At 40.0% G+C, this 15,965-nt stretch overlaps 1 protein-coding gene across 12 annotated transcripts in view; it reads left to right on the top strand.

Moving 5' to 3' along the window:
- The window catches only part of SOHLH2 (spermatogenesis and oogenesis specific basic helix-loop-helix 2), a 91,777-nt gene that overhangs the window by 19,433 nt on the left and 56,379 nt on the right, over positions 1-15,965 (top strand). For all 12 annotated transcript variants that reach the window (XM_082365533.1, XM_082365544.1, XM_082365542.1 and 9 more), the window contains 2 exons: positions 9,946-10,044; positions 10,265-10,318. In XM_082365533.1, coding sequence (XP_082221659.1) covers positions 9,946-10,044; positions 10,265-10,318 — 153 coding nt within the window. The remainder of the gene's footprint in view (positions 1-9,945; positions 10,045-10,264; positions 10,319-15,965) is intronic.

Below are 15,965 nucleotides of genomic sequence, written 5' to 3'. Positions count from 1 at the left end.
ATTATGAGATATGCACATATTCAAATTTTCAAATAAAGATAACATCCCTCTGGATCGATCTATCTAAAGACACCCCAGGTCTACAGTTAGCTCAGCATGTCAGGAATAAATAAGAGAGGTGATGGGAGATGAGCTTGGAAATACGTTCAAGGACTACATAATAAAGGATTTTGTATCCATGTTAGGGAATGTGAACTTTTTATATGTGATGGGAAGCTACTGAAGTATTTTGTATACAGTTTTAAAGTCATCTCCTACCCCACCCCCCAGGATCCCCAAGGATGGGTGAGACTTGAGGCAGGAAAACCAGTTAGGATGCTGTTGTAATAATCTAAGTAAGGGAAGGTGTTTTTCAGCTTGGACAGTAGTATATGGGGATGGAGCAGAGGTGACAGATTGAAGAGATGTTGAGGAATGTGGATTTTATAAGTATCTGGATACTGGGGTGAGAGTGGGAGAGGATTTGAGGATGATTAAGCTTGAATAACTTTGTGGATTACAATGAGCAGGGCTCTAGAAATCAGAACTAGTGGGGATAATAGGAAATGACTTAGGTTTGTGTGTATTACACAGATACCAGTGGTCAGTCAGCAACTGGAAATAGTTTTAGACTGCAGAACGTTGTCTCTCTGAAAATAGAGGCCATGGAGTCATCAGTGTCACTTGAAGTCATGAAAGTTTAAGAGATTGCTCAGGCAAAAATATATAGTCTGACAAATAGGATTGAGGATTGAACCCTGGGAAATACTAACATTTAAGGTAATTCAGTGAAGATCAATGAGAAGGAAAAATATTGAAAAAGGATGAAGGGGAGAACTGGGCAAGAGTGGCATCCCAGAAGCCAAGGGGGGAGAAGGTTTATGAATGATCGGCAGAAGGATGTTCTCCAAGAAACTCTGGTGCTGGGTAGGATAGAGCGCATGGTCCACAGTTTGGGCAAGTTATTCAGAGGCGAAGGGTGTAAGCAAGTGCTAACCAGAAGAGAGGGATGGGGAAAAAAAGTGGTGCAGAGGAAAGTAGGGGTGAGAAAATGGAGTGAGTGTAAGCCATGGAAACATGGCTTCTGGAATTAGACTGTTCCGGTTCAAATTCAAACTATGGGACACTAAGGAAGTTATTTCATCTCTGTGAGGCTTAATTTCCTCATCTGTAAAATAGAGTTAATTAAACTCTCTTGCAAGGTTGTCGTGAAGACTACTAGAGATATGTAAAGCCAAAAGCATAGTGGCTGACACAGTGAGCAGCGTGGTAGTCCTCTTCCTTCCTTCCCGTGATAAAGGAGAAGTAGAATTTCATTAAAACAAGTCTGTTGTGAGATTAACCTTAATCTATTTGGAAGGAATAAGGGCAAGGGTAAGGCCCAGAGATGTGCAATCTGTGTGACTTATTTAGCTCTGCTGTTACACAGTTGTGAATCTTCTGGTACCTTCCTAAAGCTCTCGCAGAATTTTGTGGTTCTTTGTACCTGCCCAGAAAGCAGGGGCTTCTGCAAGGAGTTAAAGCTTCTAATAAAAAGCACAGAACCTTTACTTCCCTTGGGCTAGCTGGGTGTACATTTTCTAGCCCCTTCTGTTTGTGTCCACCAGAAAAAGAATGTAGAGCCTCCCTAATGTTTCAGGAATTTCCAGGTGTGTCCTGCAAAGATCTGTAGCCTTTCTGGAAAGCTAGAATCTGTTTTAAGCATACCAAATAACTAAAAGTTAAGGCTAATCCGGCTGTTTCACCTCTGATGAGCAATAGCTATTTCTCAGGTTCTGACCTGGCCCTCCAGGCCTCTTCATTAATCTCTAGTTAGTAGTTAGGTTACAGAGCTAAGGATGCACTGTGCTCTTTATCAGAGCTTGATGGCTCGCACCATGCAGCCCTGCAGAGGGTTCCCCAGCAATAAATTGAGTAATCTTTCTGTGCTTTACTGTCACTACTAACATTAGGCAGTGCATGTCTTGTTTCCTAGATTAGCTTGTTCAGGCCAAGTCAAGCTTAGCACCTCTGATACTGTGCCACAAACAGGAAAGAGGGTTGGCTTCTCTACTTCCCAACTTCCCTTTACTGCCCAGCACTGCTGCATCCTTAGCTGCTGGTCAGTCTTTCGAGTAGTGGTTCTTTAATTTTCAAACTCTATAAGAATCACATGGATAATTTATTGAAAGTATACATTCTGGGCATTACTCCCAGAGATACTCATTTCGTAGGTCTAGGGTAAGCCCTGAACATTGGTCTTTTTAGCAGGCATTTCAATAGGTTCTATTACAGAGCACAATTTGGGAAAAAGAAACAAACCAATTTAAGGAATTTATATCCCTCAGAGAAAGATGTGCAAGACAGCGTGTCTTCCGACAAGAGTTACTATAAAGTCTTTATCACCAAGGTCCACCATTTCCCTGTGGTCAACTCTATGACAGTGGAAGTCTTGGTCCTTGACTCACCTGGAATCAAAATCAGTGACACCTTATCTCAGTCTGTTTGGGCTGCTAAAAAAAATACCACAGACTGGGTGGTTTGTAAGCAACAGAAGTTTGTCACAGTTCTGGAGGCTGAGCAGTCCAGGATTAAGACACCAGCAGATTCAGTGCTTGGTACGGGCTCGCTTTCTGTTCATAGACAACGCCTTCTTCCTGTGTCCTCACATGGTGGAAGGGGTGAGGGAGCTCTGGGGGATCTATTTTATAAGAGCATTAGTCCTATTCATGAGGGCTCAAACCTCATAACCTAAGCATCTCCCAAAGGCACCACCTCCTGATACCATCACATCAGGCGTTGGGATTTTAATATGTGAATTTGGGGGGGCACAAACATTCAGACCATAGCACCCCTATTTCTCTCTGCTTCTAATTTTTCCATCAGTATACTGTCCTTTGTTTTCCACTACATCCAGACAACTTGGACCCTTCAAGGAAACCTCTTACCAGCACACATGCTCTGTCAATCAGATGGTTAGAACACAGGAGATCCTGCTCCTAAAGCCAACAAGACGGCCTGGTGGGGGGAGGCACGAGGGAGGACGTGTGGAAACAGAGAAACATTCTTTAGGAAGATATTTAGTCTCACCTCAAATGTTCTCTGCAGGACTCTTGGTCAATTTGTAGAAAATCAATTCATAGAAAGCCAATTTGCCGAAATTCAAATCCTTACTACGTCCTTATAAATATAATCTTAAGGCATTTAAAGAAAGGTTCAATTAGCTAGAAACTAAGTTTGTAGAATCAATATGAAGTATTATGTTATAGGCATCACCAGATTCGTGTTCTCCCCAAAGATCAGAATGGTTAATTTGGAGACAGGTGTAGCCTCAAATCAGAAAAGTTACAGATTTTATATTTAAATCTAATAGCAGTGTTGTCCACCAGGGGGCGCTTGGCATTTAAGCATGCAGAACGCCGTGCTCATCCATTGTTGCAATTGCTTTCACTGAGAGGTACAGATATCTAGGAGTTGTGATTAATTGTATTCTCAGGTTTTTCTCTTGTGAGCATTCAATAGAGTGATTTTTTAAAACTTGTAGTTTTTATGTGTTCCTCTGTATAGTAATTGCAATTGTTTTAAAAAAAATAAGTGGCTAATAGAGCTTCTTTTCCACTTGGTATAGATGAAAGGGACTTAAAAAAAAAACTAAGTATATATGATTTCAGGTATGTGAATAGTATCCTGAAATTTCTTATTCTTTCCCTGTTGTTTCAATCTCCTGTTGGAAGGTGACTTTTTTTTTTTTTTAATTTTTATTTATTTATTTATTTATGGCTGTGTTGGGTCTTCGTTTCTGTGCGAGGGCTTCCTCTAGTTGTGGCAGGTGGGGGCCACTCTTCATCGCGGTGCGCGGGCCTCTCACTATCGCGGCCTCTCTTGTTGTGGAGCACAGGCTCCAGACGCGCAGGCTCAGCAATTGTGGCTCGCGGGCCTAGTTGCTCCGCGGCATGTGGGATCTTCCCAGACCAAGGCTCGAACCCATGTCCCCTGCATTGGCAGGCAGATTCTCAACCACTGCACCACCAGGGAAGCCCTGGAAGGTGACTTTTTGCAAGCAAATTAAGACATGAATATAGGTGAAGTATGATACTGTTTGGAATGCTAAGATATGTTTAGTTTCAAAAACAAAACAGAACAGATTTTCCATGATAGTAGAAGAATTAATTTTGTGTGTGCATGATTTGGGGTGGGGTTGGTAGTTTCTAGCGGAATCTTCAATTTAGCTGTAGCTTTAGGATGTCTTTTTAGGCTGCAGTTTTCTAGTACATGATGACTGATTATGTAATCAGATAAAATCAGCTCCTTGGGAAGACCAAGAACTTTAAGTTGTGGGTCTTCCAATGAACTGGAAGTGATGGGATGAGAGACTATGTGCCTATGATAAAATCGTTTTTAAATACTAGTTTATTTTGAAGTCAGTAAAATAAAGAATCAAAATCCAGAATGAGCCTTAAAGTTATTGTAGTATGATTTTATAATTTTTCAAGGATTTCTGATGTGTATAATAATTTTATAATTGGAATCACAAATGTATTGCTTTTAATGGTCCAAGGTATTTAATGACTAATGTAGCTCTGCAAAATCCAAAATGTGTTCTCATTTTCTCTCTAGGCAATTTTTAAAATTATTTACTTACATAACATTTTATTTTTTAGAGCAGTTTTAGGTTCACAACAAAATTGGGAGGAAGGTACGGAGATTTCCCGTATACCCTCTACCCGACACATGCATAGCCGTTCCCCTTATCAACGTCACTCATCAGAATGAACCTAAATTGACCCATCATAATCACCCGAAGTCCATAGTTTACCCTAGGGTTTACTTTTGGTGTTGTACATTCTATGCATTTGGACAAATGTATTAACGAATTTTGGAAGACCCTCAGTTGAAGGAATAGTCATTGACTTAGAGTTGAGGAAGCAACAGCAAAGTGCCTGCCAAGAGGAATATCAGTGAAATTAGAGCAGTCACTCTTCAGACCCACTTAGTGCCTTAGAACTTGGCAGCACCATGTGCTGAAGAAGGTGGAGGTGAGGAAGGAGCTGGAAACTGAGAGATTAATGGAACATATATACGTACATGGAGCAGTTAGTTACTGGGACCCCTCTGCCACCCCATGTAGCCAGGATACTCTCCTTCAGTCAGTCCTCTATTTTCTGGAAAAAAATTAAGCTTCAGTACCTTTGGACTTTGGGCCTTCAGGCACAGATGAGGGTGAGAGTGAGATACAGGTCTAAAATGATGGAATTAAATGAAAATATGCGATCTGGATAATGGAACTCTCAGCTCTCCCCACCTTGCCCTACTCCCAGAAAACCAGCAGCTAGGATTAACCCTCAAAGAGTAGGAGATTGGAGGATTCTTCATTTGAAAAACTGAAATGCCCTTAAGAAAAGCAGTCAGTCTGTCCACCCAGAGAATGCACCTGACAGACTTCCCAGGACAGGAAGGTTAACTGACTGAGGACCCTTGGTGTTGGGCTCGAAATCCATCACTGCTTTGCATCAAGACCACACCTCCCACAGGCTGTTCCAGGCCCATGGTCAGGTGCAGTGGGGATACCAAGGCAGACCTATTCCTAGGAAACATGGGACCCCACTGTCAGTGACTTTGGCTTAAGGATTCCCTGCTGGCTTTGCCAGACTTTCCTTAGGCTGCATGCCAGCCTGGGATGCTTCCACTTCCAGGACCTTCTCTCCCTCTCCCCTTCACTGGGGGTCAGACTTGCATTACAGTTGACTATTTTACCAGCCCTCTCCTGTTACTTGCCTGTTTCCTTTCACACAGACATTTCTAATAATAGAATCTTTTCACATTTAACCCCATCTTGGTATCTGCTTCTCAGAAGACCACATCTACAACTAGAGGTACTGGGAGTGATGTGAGAAAACAGGAGGTTAGATGGGATTTGGTACTGGCTCACTATGTAGCAGGCAGTAGGGGCTGTCCTGATTAGTAGATGTGGCACCAATAGATCCTGGCTCAGTGTGGCCGTTCAGTTGCTAAAGATTTCACTGATGGTGACCTTGGAAAATGTTCTCATGGAGGGAAATACTGTGGAAGAAGCCATGATGCAGGCATTTGGAAAATATGGGATTATTGCCAAATTGTATTGTCATCCTTCATAAGGATAATGAGAGGCTGAGAATAGTTAGCAAGCACTTAATATCTAAGAGTGAAAAGCCTTGGTGGTAGCCTGTAACGAGGCCGTCTATACCAGTAGTGAAAGGGCAGCCACAATAGAACAGCGAGGCTGAAGACCCGATTGTGAGGGCTGCAGAGCTCCAGAGGCATTTGAATGCCCAGTCCAAGCAGGCCTGTTATGTGAAGGGCAGGGCCCTGATGGGGATAACCAGGGATCCTAAAACTGTGACAGGACAGCTGGATGGATGCTCGTGATGATGTCAACTCTACAGCTCCACCTGGACCCTCTGGATGGGCAGAGGTGGCCCACCTCTAGCTCTAGTAAGGGCTAGAGCACTCACTGTCCTGGAAGCTGCTCGACAGGCCTCTCTCCAGCAAGGCAGCCACCCCCCCCGCCTCAGGAGCTGCCCTCGCCTCCAATCCTGGCTGCCAAGCCAACTCATGATGGTGCTGTTCAACAGCTATAATTTAAAAAAGTTAAGCATGGAGAAGCAGAGGCTGAGGACAGTTAACCCAATAGAAAACATAGTTCTTTGCTCATTTCCCATACCTGAACCAATTTTCAGATCCAGAAATCATTGACCAAAGAAGTGGCTGGGTTCCTAAAAGGAAGGACCCCACAACATCAGTCCAAGTACATATCATGACAGTATCTCCAGGCTTCCCCTGAAGAGACCTCTGACCACTTTTATAGGTGACTGTACACTGTGGGAAAGGAAATAACCAGACATTTTGAGGTCTGAGTTGACATTGATCCCCAGAATGGCAATCTATGCTTGAAGTCCAAATCACACTGGGCCCAATGTGCCCACGGACTCCCCTACTCCCACAGTGATAATTTTTCCAGTCCCTGAGTACATAATTGAAGTAGATATACTTGGCAGTTGAAGTTAACCCCCCATTGGGCCCTCATCTCTGAAGTAAAAGCTATCATGGTGCAGAAAACCTAATGGAAATGTGGGAAATTGTGCCTTCCCCACCCAGGGCCAAAATTGTAAAACAAGAACAATTTGTTATCCCAGGGAAGAGGGCCTAACATAGCTCTGTTTAATTTGCCAGTCTGACCCCTGTAAAAACTAGGTGTATCTTGGAGAAAGACTGTAGGCTACTGCAGACTTAACCAATTAGTAGCACCAACTGTTTTGCCAGATGTGGTATCACTGCTAGAGCAGACTAACGAGTCTTCAATATAAGGGTATGCAGCCACTGATTTGGAGAATGCACTCTTTCCATTCCAATTAGAAAAGAGGATCAAGAAGTTTGTGACTTCCGGTTTCAGCTCCGATATGTATAGTGCTTGGGAGTCATCAGTCTTGTCATGACAACACAAAAAGGTGGATAACCTGAAAATCAATGACTCTTCTTGACTCCTTAGAAATCTGAATTTGCAGGAAAAATTCCCACCCCAAAATCTGTATGAATAGACAAATCCAGACAGTCACTGAGATCTGCTTAACCTGGAACAGAAGCTGCTGCAAACACAAACTGATAGGAGCACTTATATGCTAAATGTGATGAATTACTGGAGGAAGAATAGGCAAATCCATTATTAAAGTTGGAGACGTAACACCTCCTGTCAGCAATTGATAGATCAAGAAGGCAGAAAAATCAATGAAGATATAGCTGAACTGAACATCACTATCAATCAACTCAATCTATTGACATTTATAGAATATTCCATCCGACAACAGCAGAATACAGATTCTTCTCAAGCTTACATGTAACATTCACCAATGTAAACCGCATTGGTGGTTTAATAGGCACCCTATTAGACTCTGAGCTTCATGCGGATAGGTCCTGGGTTTGTTATTCTCACTGTGGTATCCCTACCACAATGCCTGACACATAGGAGGTGCTTGATGAATATTTTTTAATAAATAAATGAATTGTAAAATTAGGAGACAAGACAAGGAATCCAGTCTGCATGGGAAGAGCAGCAAGATATATTCTAACACAGAGAAAGCATATTAAAAATGCTTAAACCTCAAAGGTTAAAACGGCACATCCGCACTAACAAGTAACAGAAATCATCCTTTTGTCATAGAAACTGCCACTCAATTAATATTCCTAAACCCTTGCTTTCATCATGTCACTTCTTTAATAACTTTCAATAGCTCCCAGTGTGTAGACTCCTGAAACTAGCATACCAAGGCTTTGCTAACCAAGGCCTTCCCTAGTTATCTTACCTTGCCTCTTATTTATTGCTCAAATACTTTGCTTCAGCTCTTGAATTTATGTCTTTCCTATCTACATTTCTTGTATGAGCTTCTAGAGTTTTGGACCATATCTCATTCAGTTTTGGACCATATCTCATTAATATAAAAATAATTTTATTCCAGTTGTTTATTTGTAAATTAATTCCTTTTAGAATTTGGAGTGCATTTTCCCATTGACTCAATATTAAAAATGGTTAGATCCTATTTTACGTCTCTAAAAGTGTATTTAACAAACGATGTAAGTGAAGCATATTACTATGGAAAGCTAAGCTTGGAATCCTTGGAGAAAGGGTCTATGCAGCATAATTTTGAACTACATCCATCACTCCCTGATTGTCCCTTCAAAAACTGTCATCCTTGAGCACTGGTTTATTTCATAAGGGTTTGATTTTCTATAGCGAACTCAGTCGGTTTATCCTCTTGTATTTACAGGGCTTTCATTGATTTTCCTCTGGAGCAAGTTTGTATTTGGGGGAGGGGAATTGAAAACCATTCAGGACGCCAGTGCATAATTTTTGAAGACAAATAATGCCTGCCTGAGAAATATCACTGATCATGTTTTAACAGGGATGTTAAGCAAATATGCATAGTGGAGAATTGTCACTTCCAAAGGATTTGTTTTATCACTGCTATTATTTTTAGAGACTAGAAATTGCCCTGTTTCAGCTGACCTAATTATTCCTATTAATACAATTTTTACACTTCTAATAGTTATTAACAAGTATCTAAGAGAGAATAAGCAAATTTTTTCGAGAATGAGCTGTGTTTCAGGAGAAGGGTATGCGCTCTAAAATAGCTTGCAGTTTGCTCTGTGGAGATTTAAATCGGCAGCTTCCATTTTTATTTGAATGCTTCTTTTAATAAATTCAGTGACCTAGATCATGACCAACAAGAGTTGTGTAGAATTTGACTTGGTGATTTTAATATCTAACATGTAAGAATATGGGAAATAATTGGAGTTACTGGAAAAGATCAGTTATTAGTTTAGGAATTAAAATTTTAAACCAAATCAGTGTAGTGCATTATTGCTCTGTCACTTGGCTAACCTTCTTCTCTACTCGGCGTCAGCTATTTGTGATGAGGGGTATTTGTGATGGATTGATGTCTTAGTTTCCAGAACTGTTCTACTCTACAATATCTTCACAATTCCCCTCATTATCAACCTTATCGCCTGTTCTAACACTCTGCTTTTGTTACCCTGGTAACAATCTTATGAATACACATACAATAATTGTTAGTGTGTGTTGTCTTTGGAGTCAGATTACCTGGATTCTAATTCCAGCTCTACCATTTATTAGCTCTGTGCCTTTGGGCAAGTTATTTAACCTCTAGCAGTTTTCTCAACAATAAAATGGAAATAAATATATTAGCCATCTCCATGGCTATAGTAAGAATTAAATGAAATAATCTATGGAAAGCACTTAGCACATGGCATATTGCTAGGGTTCAATGACTATTGTAATTATTACTATTACTATTACTGAAAAGGTACATATTAAAGACTTCTGAAATCACAGACTGATACAGAGTAGAAGGAATTTGCCAATGAAGAAATTGGTGGTCATATCTATTGTTATTTAGAATGTGAGCACATGTAAAAATTTACTGTTTATACTTTCAGGAAGCCTTAAATACATTGCTTAAACAACTAGAGAAAGAAAAAAGGAGTCTTGAAAATCGAGTGAAAGACTCTGCACTGAGACTGGAACAAGAGTCAAAGGTTTGTTTTTATTCTATACTAAGACGTCCCTTTGGAACTGCCATGATTTTTAGTATGTTATCTACAAACCTACTATATAATTCTCACAATATACTTACAAAAGTATTTTGTACACCACTTTAAAAAAGCATAGCGACATAAACTTAACTTAGCAGTAGTCTCGCTAGTATTGTAAATCTTCTCTGATGCTGGATTCTTTACTTCTGTATCTTTCACCTAGTGTTACCACAAGACCAGCCGTGAGCACTGTACATACCTTGCCGAAAGGTCTCAGGTAACTTTTGTTTTTTTTACTTCCAAGTTCTAAGAGTTTCCTCTTAATGTAAATTATGTTTTTTACTTTTCTAGTTTTTGATTGGTAGGGAAACAGCTGTTGGAATTATGGGAAACAAAGGTACCAAGTTTCTGTATATGGAGGGTGAAAAGGAAAATATATAATTTTTATAAAAAGGTAAAAATGAGATATAAGTTTCCCATATTAAGAGTGTATTTTGCATATTTGCTTCCTTAGCTGTTCTTTTAGTTTGATTTGTAATTGCTAGAATTCAAACAAATAAGTGGTTATCCCTCTGCTGTCATGAAATTTAAGGCATTTTACCTCATAGTTATGCATGGTGAAGTCTAAGATAGACCCAACATTGCTATTGCTAGAAAGTGTGTACTTACAAATGGCAGGACAGGAAAGTGATCAGTGAATTATGAAAGACATTGCACATATTTTCCAGTTTTTCATTTGCTTTTTCATTTTATTTATGATGTTGTTGTACATAGAGTTTGTTTTGATGTTGTCAGACCTATCTTTTATTTATGGCTTCTTATGTCATAGTTTAAAAGACTGTCTTCACCTCAGTGTTTCATAACATTCATCACATCTCTTTAGTACTTATATGGCTTAATATTTGACATTTAAATATTTAATGTTTATTAACTTTATTTTGGTATATGTTTTAAGTTTAGGATATGAATTCAATTTTCAGTGTGCATTATACAAATGGAAGTGTCCAAAGAGCAGTTGGATATATGAATCTCAGAAAAAAAAAAAAAGATCAGGATTGAAGATATGGATTTAGAACTTATTAGCACAGAGATGGTAAATGACACCATGTGAATGAATGAAATGCATCAGGGAGAATACACAGGGTGAAAAGAAGAGATAGTCTAAGATATAGCTCTGAAGAGTTTCAACAGAGATAGTCAAGGGAAGAAGAGCCAGAAAGAGGGCTGGAGTCGTCAGGACATAGCTACGTGAGGCAAGGAGGTAGAGGACCTTGAGGGCTGGTTTTGCCATAAAGGTAATCGGCTAATCACTGATCTGGAGTCTCCAGAGGTTCAATGAAAGGACTGAGAGGAAAGGAGTTAGCACTGGGGATTGGAGCCGACAAGGGGATGCATAGAGAAACTTGAGAATGAGAGTCAGGGCAATAGGGGATAAAGGGAGGCTTGGACTTCTAGTGCCAATGAAAGTAAGCAGGAAATTGAGACGAAATAGCATCACTCACAGTAGTCTTTTAGCCACAAAATGGACAATCACTTCAAACTTTATGGTTCTGGATGCTTGGCTGGAAGCCCTGCAGCACTGGCACCCACATGCCTTTCCTCAGACCATGTTCTCTACTTGGAGTACGTTGTTTCTTACACTCCAGTGCTGCTTCCTTCAAGGTGTAGCAAAATGCCACCTCCCTTATGAGGCCGTGATATGATGAAAGACCACAGACTCTGGAGTCACTGCAGATTTGGATTTGAATATCAGATTTGTACCTAACTGTGGTTCAATCTTTTGGGGCCTCAATTTCTTTCTTCCTCTGTAGAAGGGAAGCAGTGGTACTGTAGTTATCTTGCAGGGAATTTGTGAGGGTTTAGAGATATAATGTAAGTAAAGTGCTGAGTGAAATGCTTGGCACATAATTGGTTCTAAATTCCAGTAAATGGTGAATATTATTTTCCTGTGTTTCTTTCCCGATCTCCCTAGCCCCTCTCTCTGCGACAGAGGCATCAGAATTTCTACTTGCATTAGCCATCCTCCTTTAGCTTTGTTTATCTGAAAAAATCATTTGGGTGGAATAGTTCCTACTTCGATTATACAGGATCACTGAACATACAATCAAAGCCTATTTTAACAGCTTCCCAGGAAGATGTTAATCCTGTTTCCCTGTATAAATGTTAATAAGGATTTTCACTCTAGAGTGAATTGTTAATCTTTATAGTCAAAATGGTTCTGACCATGTGGATACTATGGTGACTGGAAAGGTCAATGAATGATTTGCAGTTCTTCCCATGCTGAATACATAAATAATTGATTCTTTAGTAGATAACTAGAGCTTTTTGCTGAGTCTGCTGTTTATATTTCTGCTGGCTTCACTGTTTTGACTGAAACTGAGTTTCCACATCTCAGGATTCTTCTAAGTTACACCGTGTATAAGACATTGCTTTTTAAGAATATACAAGCAATATAGCCAATATTTTATAATAACTATAAATGGAGTATAACCTTTAAAAATTGTCAATCTCTATATTATATGCCTGTAACTTACAGAATATTGTACATCAATTGTATTTCAGTTTTTAAAAATGAAAGATTAAAAAAAAGGATATATAGGCATAACTCAGAGATATTGCAGGTTTGATTCCAGACCACCACAATAAAACAAATATTACAGTTAAGCAAATCACGGGAATTTTTTGGTTTCTAGTGCATATTAAATTTATGTTTACACTATACTGTAGTGCAAGAGCATTATGTCTAAAAAAACAATATCCATACCTTAATTTTAAAATACTTTATTGCTAAAAAAATGCTAACCGTCATCTGAGCCTCCAGCAGGTCAGAATCTTTTTGCTGGTGGAGGGTCTTGCCCGGATGTTGATGGCTGCTGACCGATCAGGGTGGTGGGTGCTGAAGGTGGGGTGGCTGTGGCAGTTTCTTGAAATAAGACCACAGTGAAGTTTGCCACAGGGATTGACGCTGCCTTTCACAAACGATTTCTCTGTGGAATGCAATGGTGTTTGATAGCATTTTACCCACAGTAGAGCCTCTTTCAAAATCGGACTCAATCCTCTCAGTCCCTGACACTGTTATCAACTAAATCTGTGTACCATTCTAAATCCTTTGTTGTCATTTCAGCAGTCTTCCCAGCGTCTTCACCAGGAGTAGATGCTATCTCAAGAAACCACTTTCTTTGCTCATCTACATGAAGCAACTCCTTATCCGTGAAAGTTTTATCATGAGATTGTAGCAATTCAGTCACATGTTCAGGCTCCACTTTTAATTCTAGTTCTCTCATTACTTCCATCAGATGGAAGTTACTTCCTTTACTGAAGTCTTGAACCTGTCAAAGTCATGCACGAGGATTGGAATTAGCTTCTTCCAAACTCCTCTTAATGTTGATATTTTGACCTCTTCCCATGAATCATGAATGTTCTTAATGGTATCTAAATGGTGAATCCTTTCCGGAAGGTTTTCCATTTACTTTACCGAAATCCACGAGAGGAATCACTATCTATGGCAGCCCATAGCCTTACGAAATGCATTTAAGTAGTAAGAGTTGAAAGTCAAAATAACTCCTTGATCCATGGGCTGCAGAATGGAGGTTGTGTTAGTAGACATGAAAACCAATCGTTGTCTATCTCCATCGGAGCTCTGGGGTGACCAGGTGCATTGTCAATGAGCAGTAATATTTTGAAAGGAATCTTTTCTCAGTTTATATAATAATAATAATGAAAAAGTTTGAAACATTGCAAGAATTACCAAAATGTGACACAGAGACATGAAGTGAGCAAGTGCTATTGGAAAAACGGTGCAGATAGACTTGCTCCGTGCTGGGTTGCCACAAAACCTCGAATTTGTAGAAAAATTTCTACAGATTGATTTGCGAAGTGCAATAAAGCAAGGTGCAGTAACGCGAGGTGTGCCTGTACAGTGCACTGTGTACTTCACAGGCAGGCAGAGAGACTGACTAGAGCTTGTGGAAACACACAAAACTTAACTTCTATTCCCACAAACAGAGAAGTCTAGCAATGCATCTGAGAGTTTTTGAATATAATGCTTTGGTTTCCAGATAAGGCACCTGAGGTAGCTCTGTTTGATTGTAAGGCAATTCTAATTTTTAGGCTTGTTAAAGCATCAACTCCTTATTTTTCTTCCTTGAAACTTCTGCTCCTTCTTCTTTTTCTTTGAGACTTCCTTAAAACCCGTTGCTTTTAGTTCCATCCTCTGAAGAGGAAGTCTACGCTCTTTCTATACGACAGCTTTTCAAAGATTTGAAAACAGCTCTGCGTCTTCTCATAGCTTTTTTTACCCCCTAAGCTAAAATATTAAGTTACATCAGCCATTCCGCATGACATAGGTTCTAGACTAACCAGCTGTTTCGTTGCCTTTTTGGACAACTCTATCTTGTTATTGTTCATTTGAAAATAGAGCTCCCAGGTTTAAATGTAGACTTGAGATATAATCTCAACAGCATAGCTGTTAGTCTTGTCCTCACCATACTCATTTTTCTTCTCTGCTCTCTGAGCAATCATTCTCAAATACAGGTGAGGGTTGTTCCTGGTATAAAACTTCAGTGACTTTGCATTGTCCAAAGGATCTCAGCAAAGCTGCTCAGTGTGTTTTACAAGGTCCTGTCTGACACGCAGCGCCTGCCTCTCCAGCTATGTCCTTACTTAGCCCTGTACTGCAGCCAGACCAATGATATATGTGATTCCTGCGTCTATCATCTGCTTTATACCTTGACGCCTGTGCTGCTCCCTCTGTCTGGAATGTCCCTTCCCTAGTTCTTAATTGGCTACTATTCCATGTGGATCCCCCTAAAGCCAGAATTAGTTGCATCTGTTGTATGCTTACAAAGCACCTATGCAAACCTGTGCTAAGGCAGCAAATTATACAATCTATTTAGTTTGCTGTTTCCCCAATAGATTGTAAGAACCAAAATTTGTCCTTGTACCCCAGTGCCTAATGTAGTGGTGGCACATAGAAGATGCTCAATAACATCTGCTGAGTGAATAAATGAATGAATTCCATCTTCTGGTCCAAAGTTGACACTTTTAGAAAATTAGTTAACATTTTGCTTCACAAAGCAAAGAGTTCATCAGGTGTGAAATCCAACTGTCTTCCCTCTTGCCTTCAAATGTATTCACATCTTTATCCATCTTTCCTGTTCCTCCTTCTGCCTTAAAGAAAAAGGATTCCATACTTCTTCCCAAGTCTATCTGCTGCCTCTAGGACTCATTTCATAATTATTTTCTCATATTTTCCATCTCTTCTTCCCAAGTCTATCTGCTGCCTCTAGGACTCATTTCATAATTATTTTCTCATATTTTCCATCTCTCCTCCACTGACTGTGGTGTGTCCCTTGTCTGCAGCATGCTCATCTCTTCCACCAAAATACAACAAAAAACAAACTTCTATTTTGCCCTATCCTCATAAAACTACTACCTTAGCTTTCTTTTTCTCAGCTAAACTTCATGAAAGAGTGGATACGCTCACTGCCTTTGCTATTCACTCCTCGACCTCTTTCAGCTGCCTTCTGCCCCCAACAGTTTATCTCTCTGACACAGTTTATCTCTCAATAGCCAAATACAATACAATGACTCCTTTTCAAGCCTCCTGGTAGCAGACATGTCTGAGGCATTTCGTACTGCTAACTGTGCTCACTTTTTAAAACTATCACCCACCTCCCTTGACTTCCATGACAGGATATTTTCCTGGGTTTTCCTGTTGTTTAAATGATGGCCCTATCTTTAGTGATTCTCCTATCCCTTAAAAGTTGCTTTTCCAAGTGTATATCACCAACTCTCTTACCTCTCTGTGTGCTCTTAACAAACGATCTCATTTACTCATGGCTTCAGTTACCATCTCTAAGGTCATCAGCCTCAATTTTTCCTGAATTGCAGATTATATTTACACCACCCACAAGACGTGTCCA

The sequence above is a fragment of the Balaenoptera borealis genome, assembly GCF_965194805.1.
Source record: "Balaenoptera borealis genome assembly, chromosome: 18".
In the NCBI taxonomy this organism is placed as follows: domain Eukaryota; kingdom Metazoa; phylum Chordata; class Mammalia; order Artiodactyla; family Balaenopteridae; genus Balaenoptera; species Balaenoptera borealis.
Note: the sequence above shows the minus strand (reverse complement) of the source record. Positions and strands in the feature narration are given on the sequence as shown.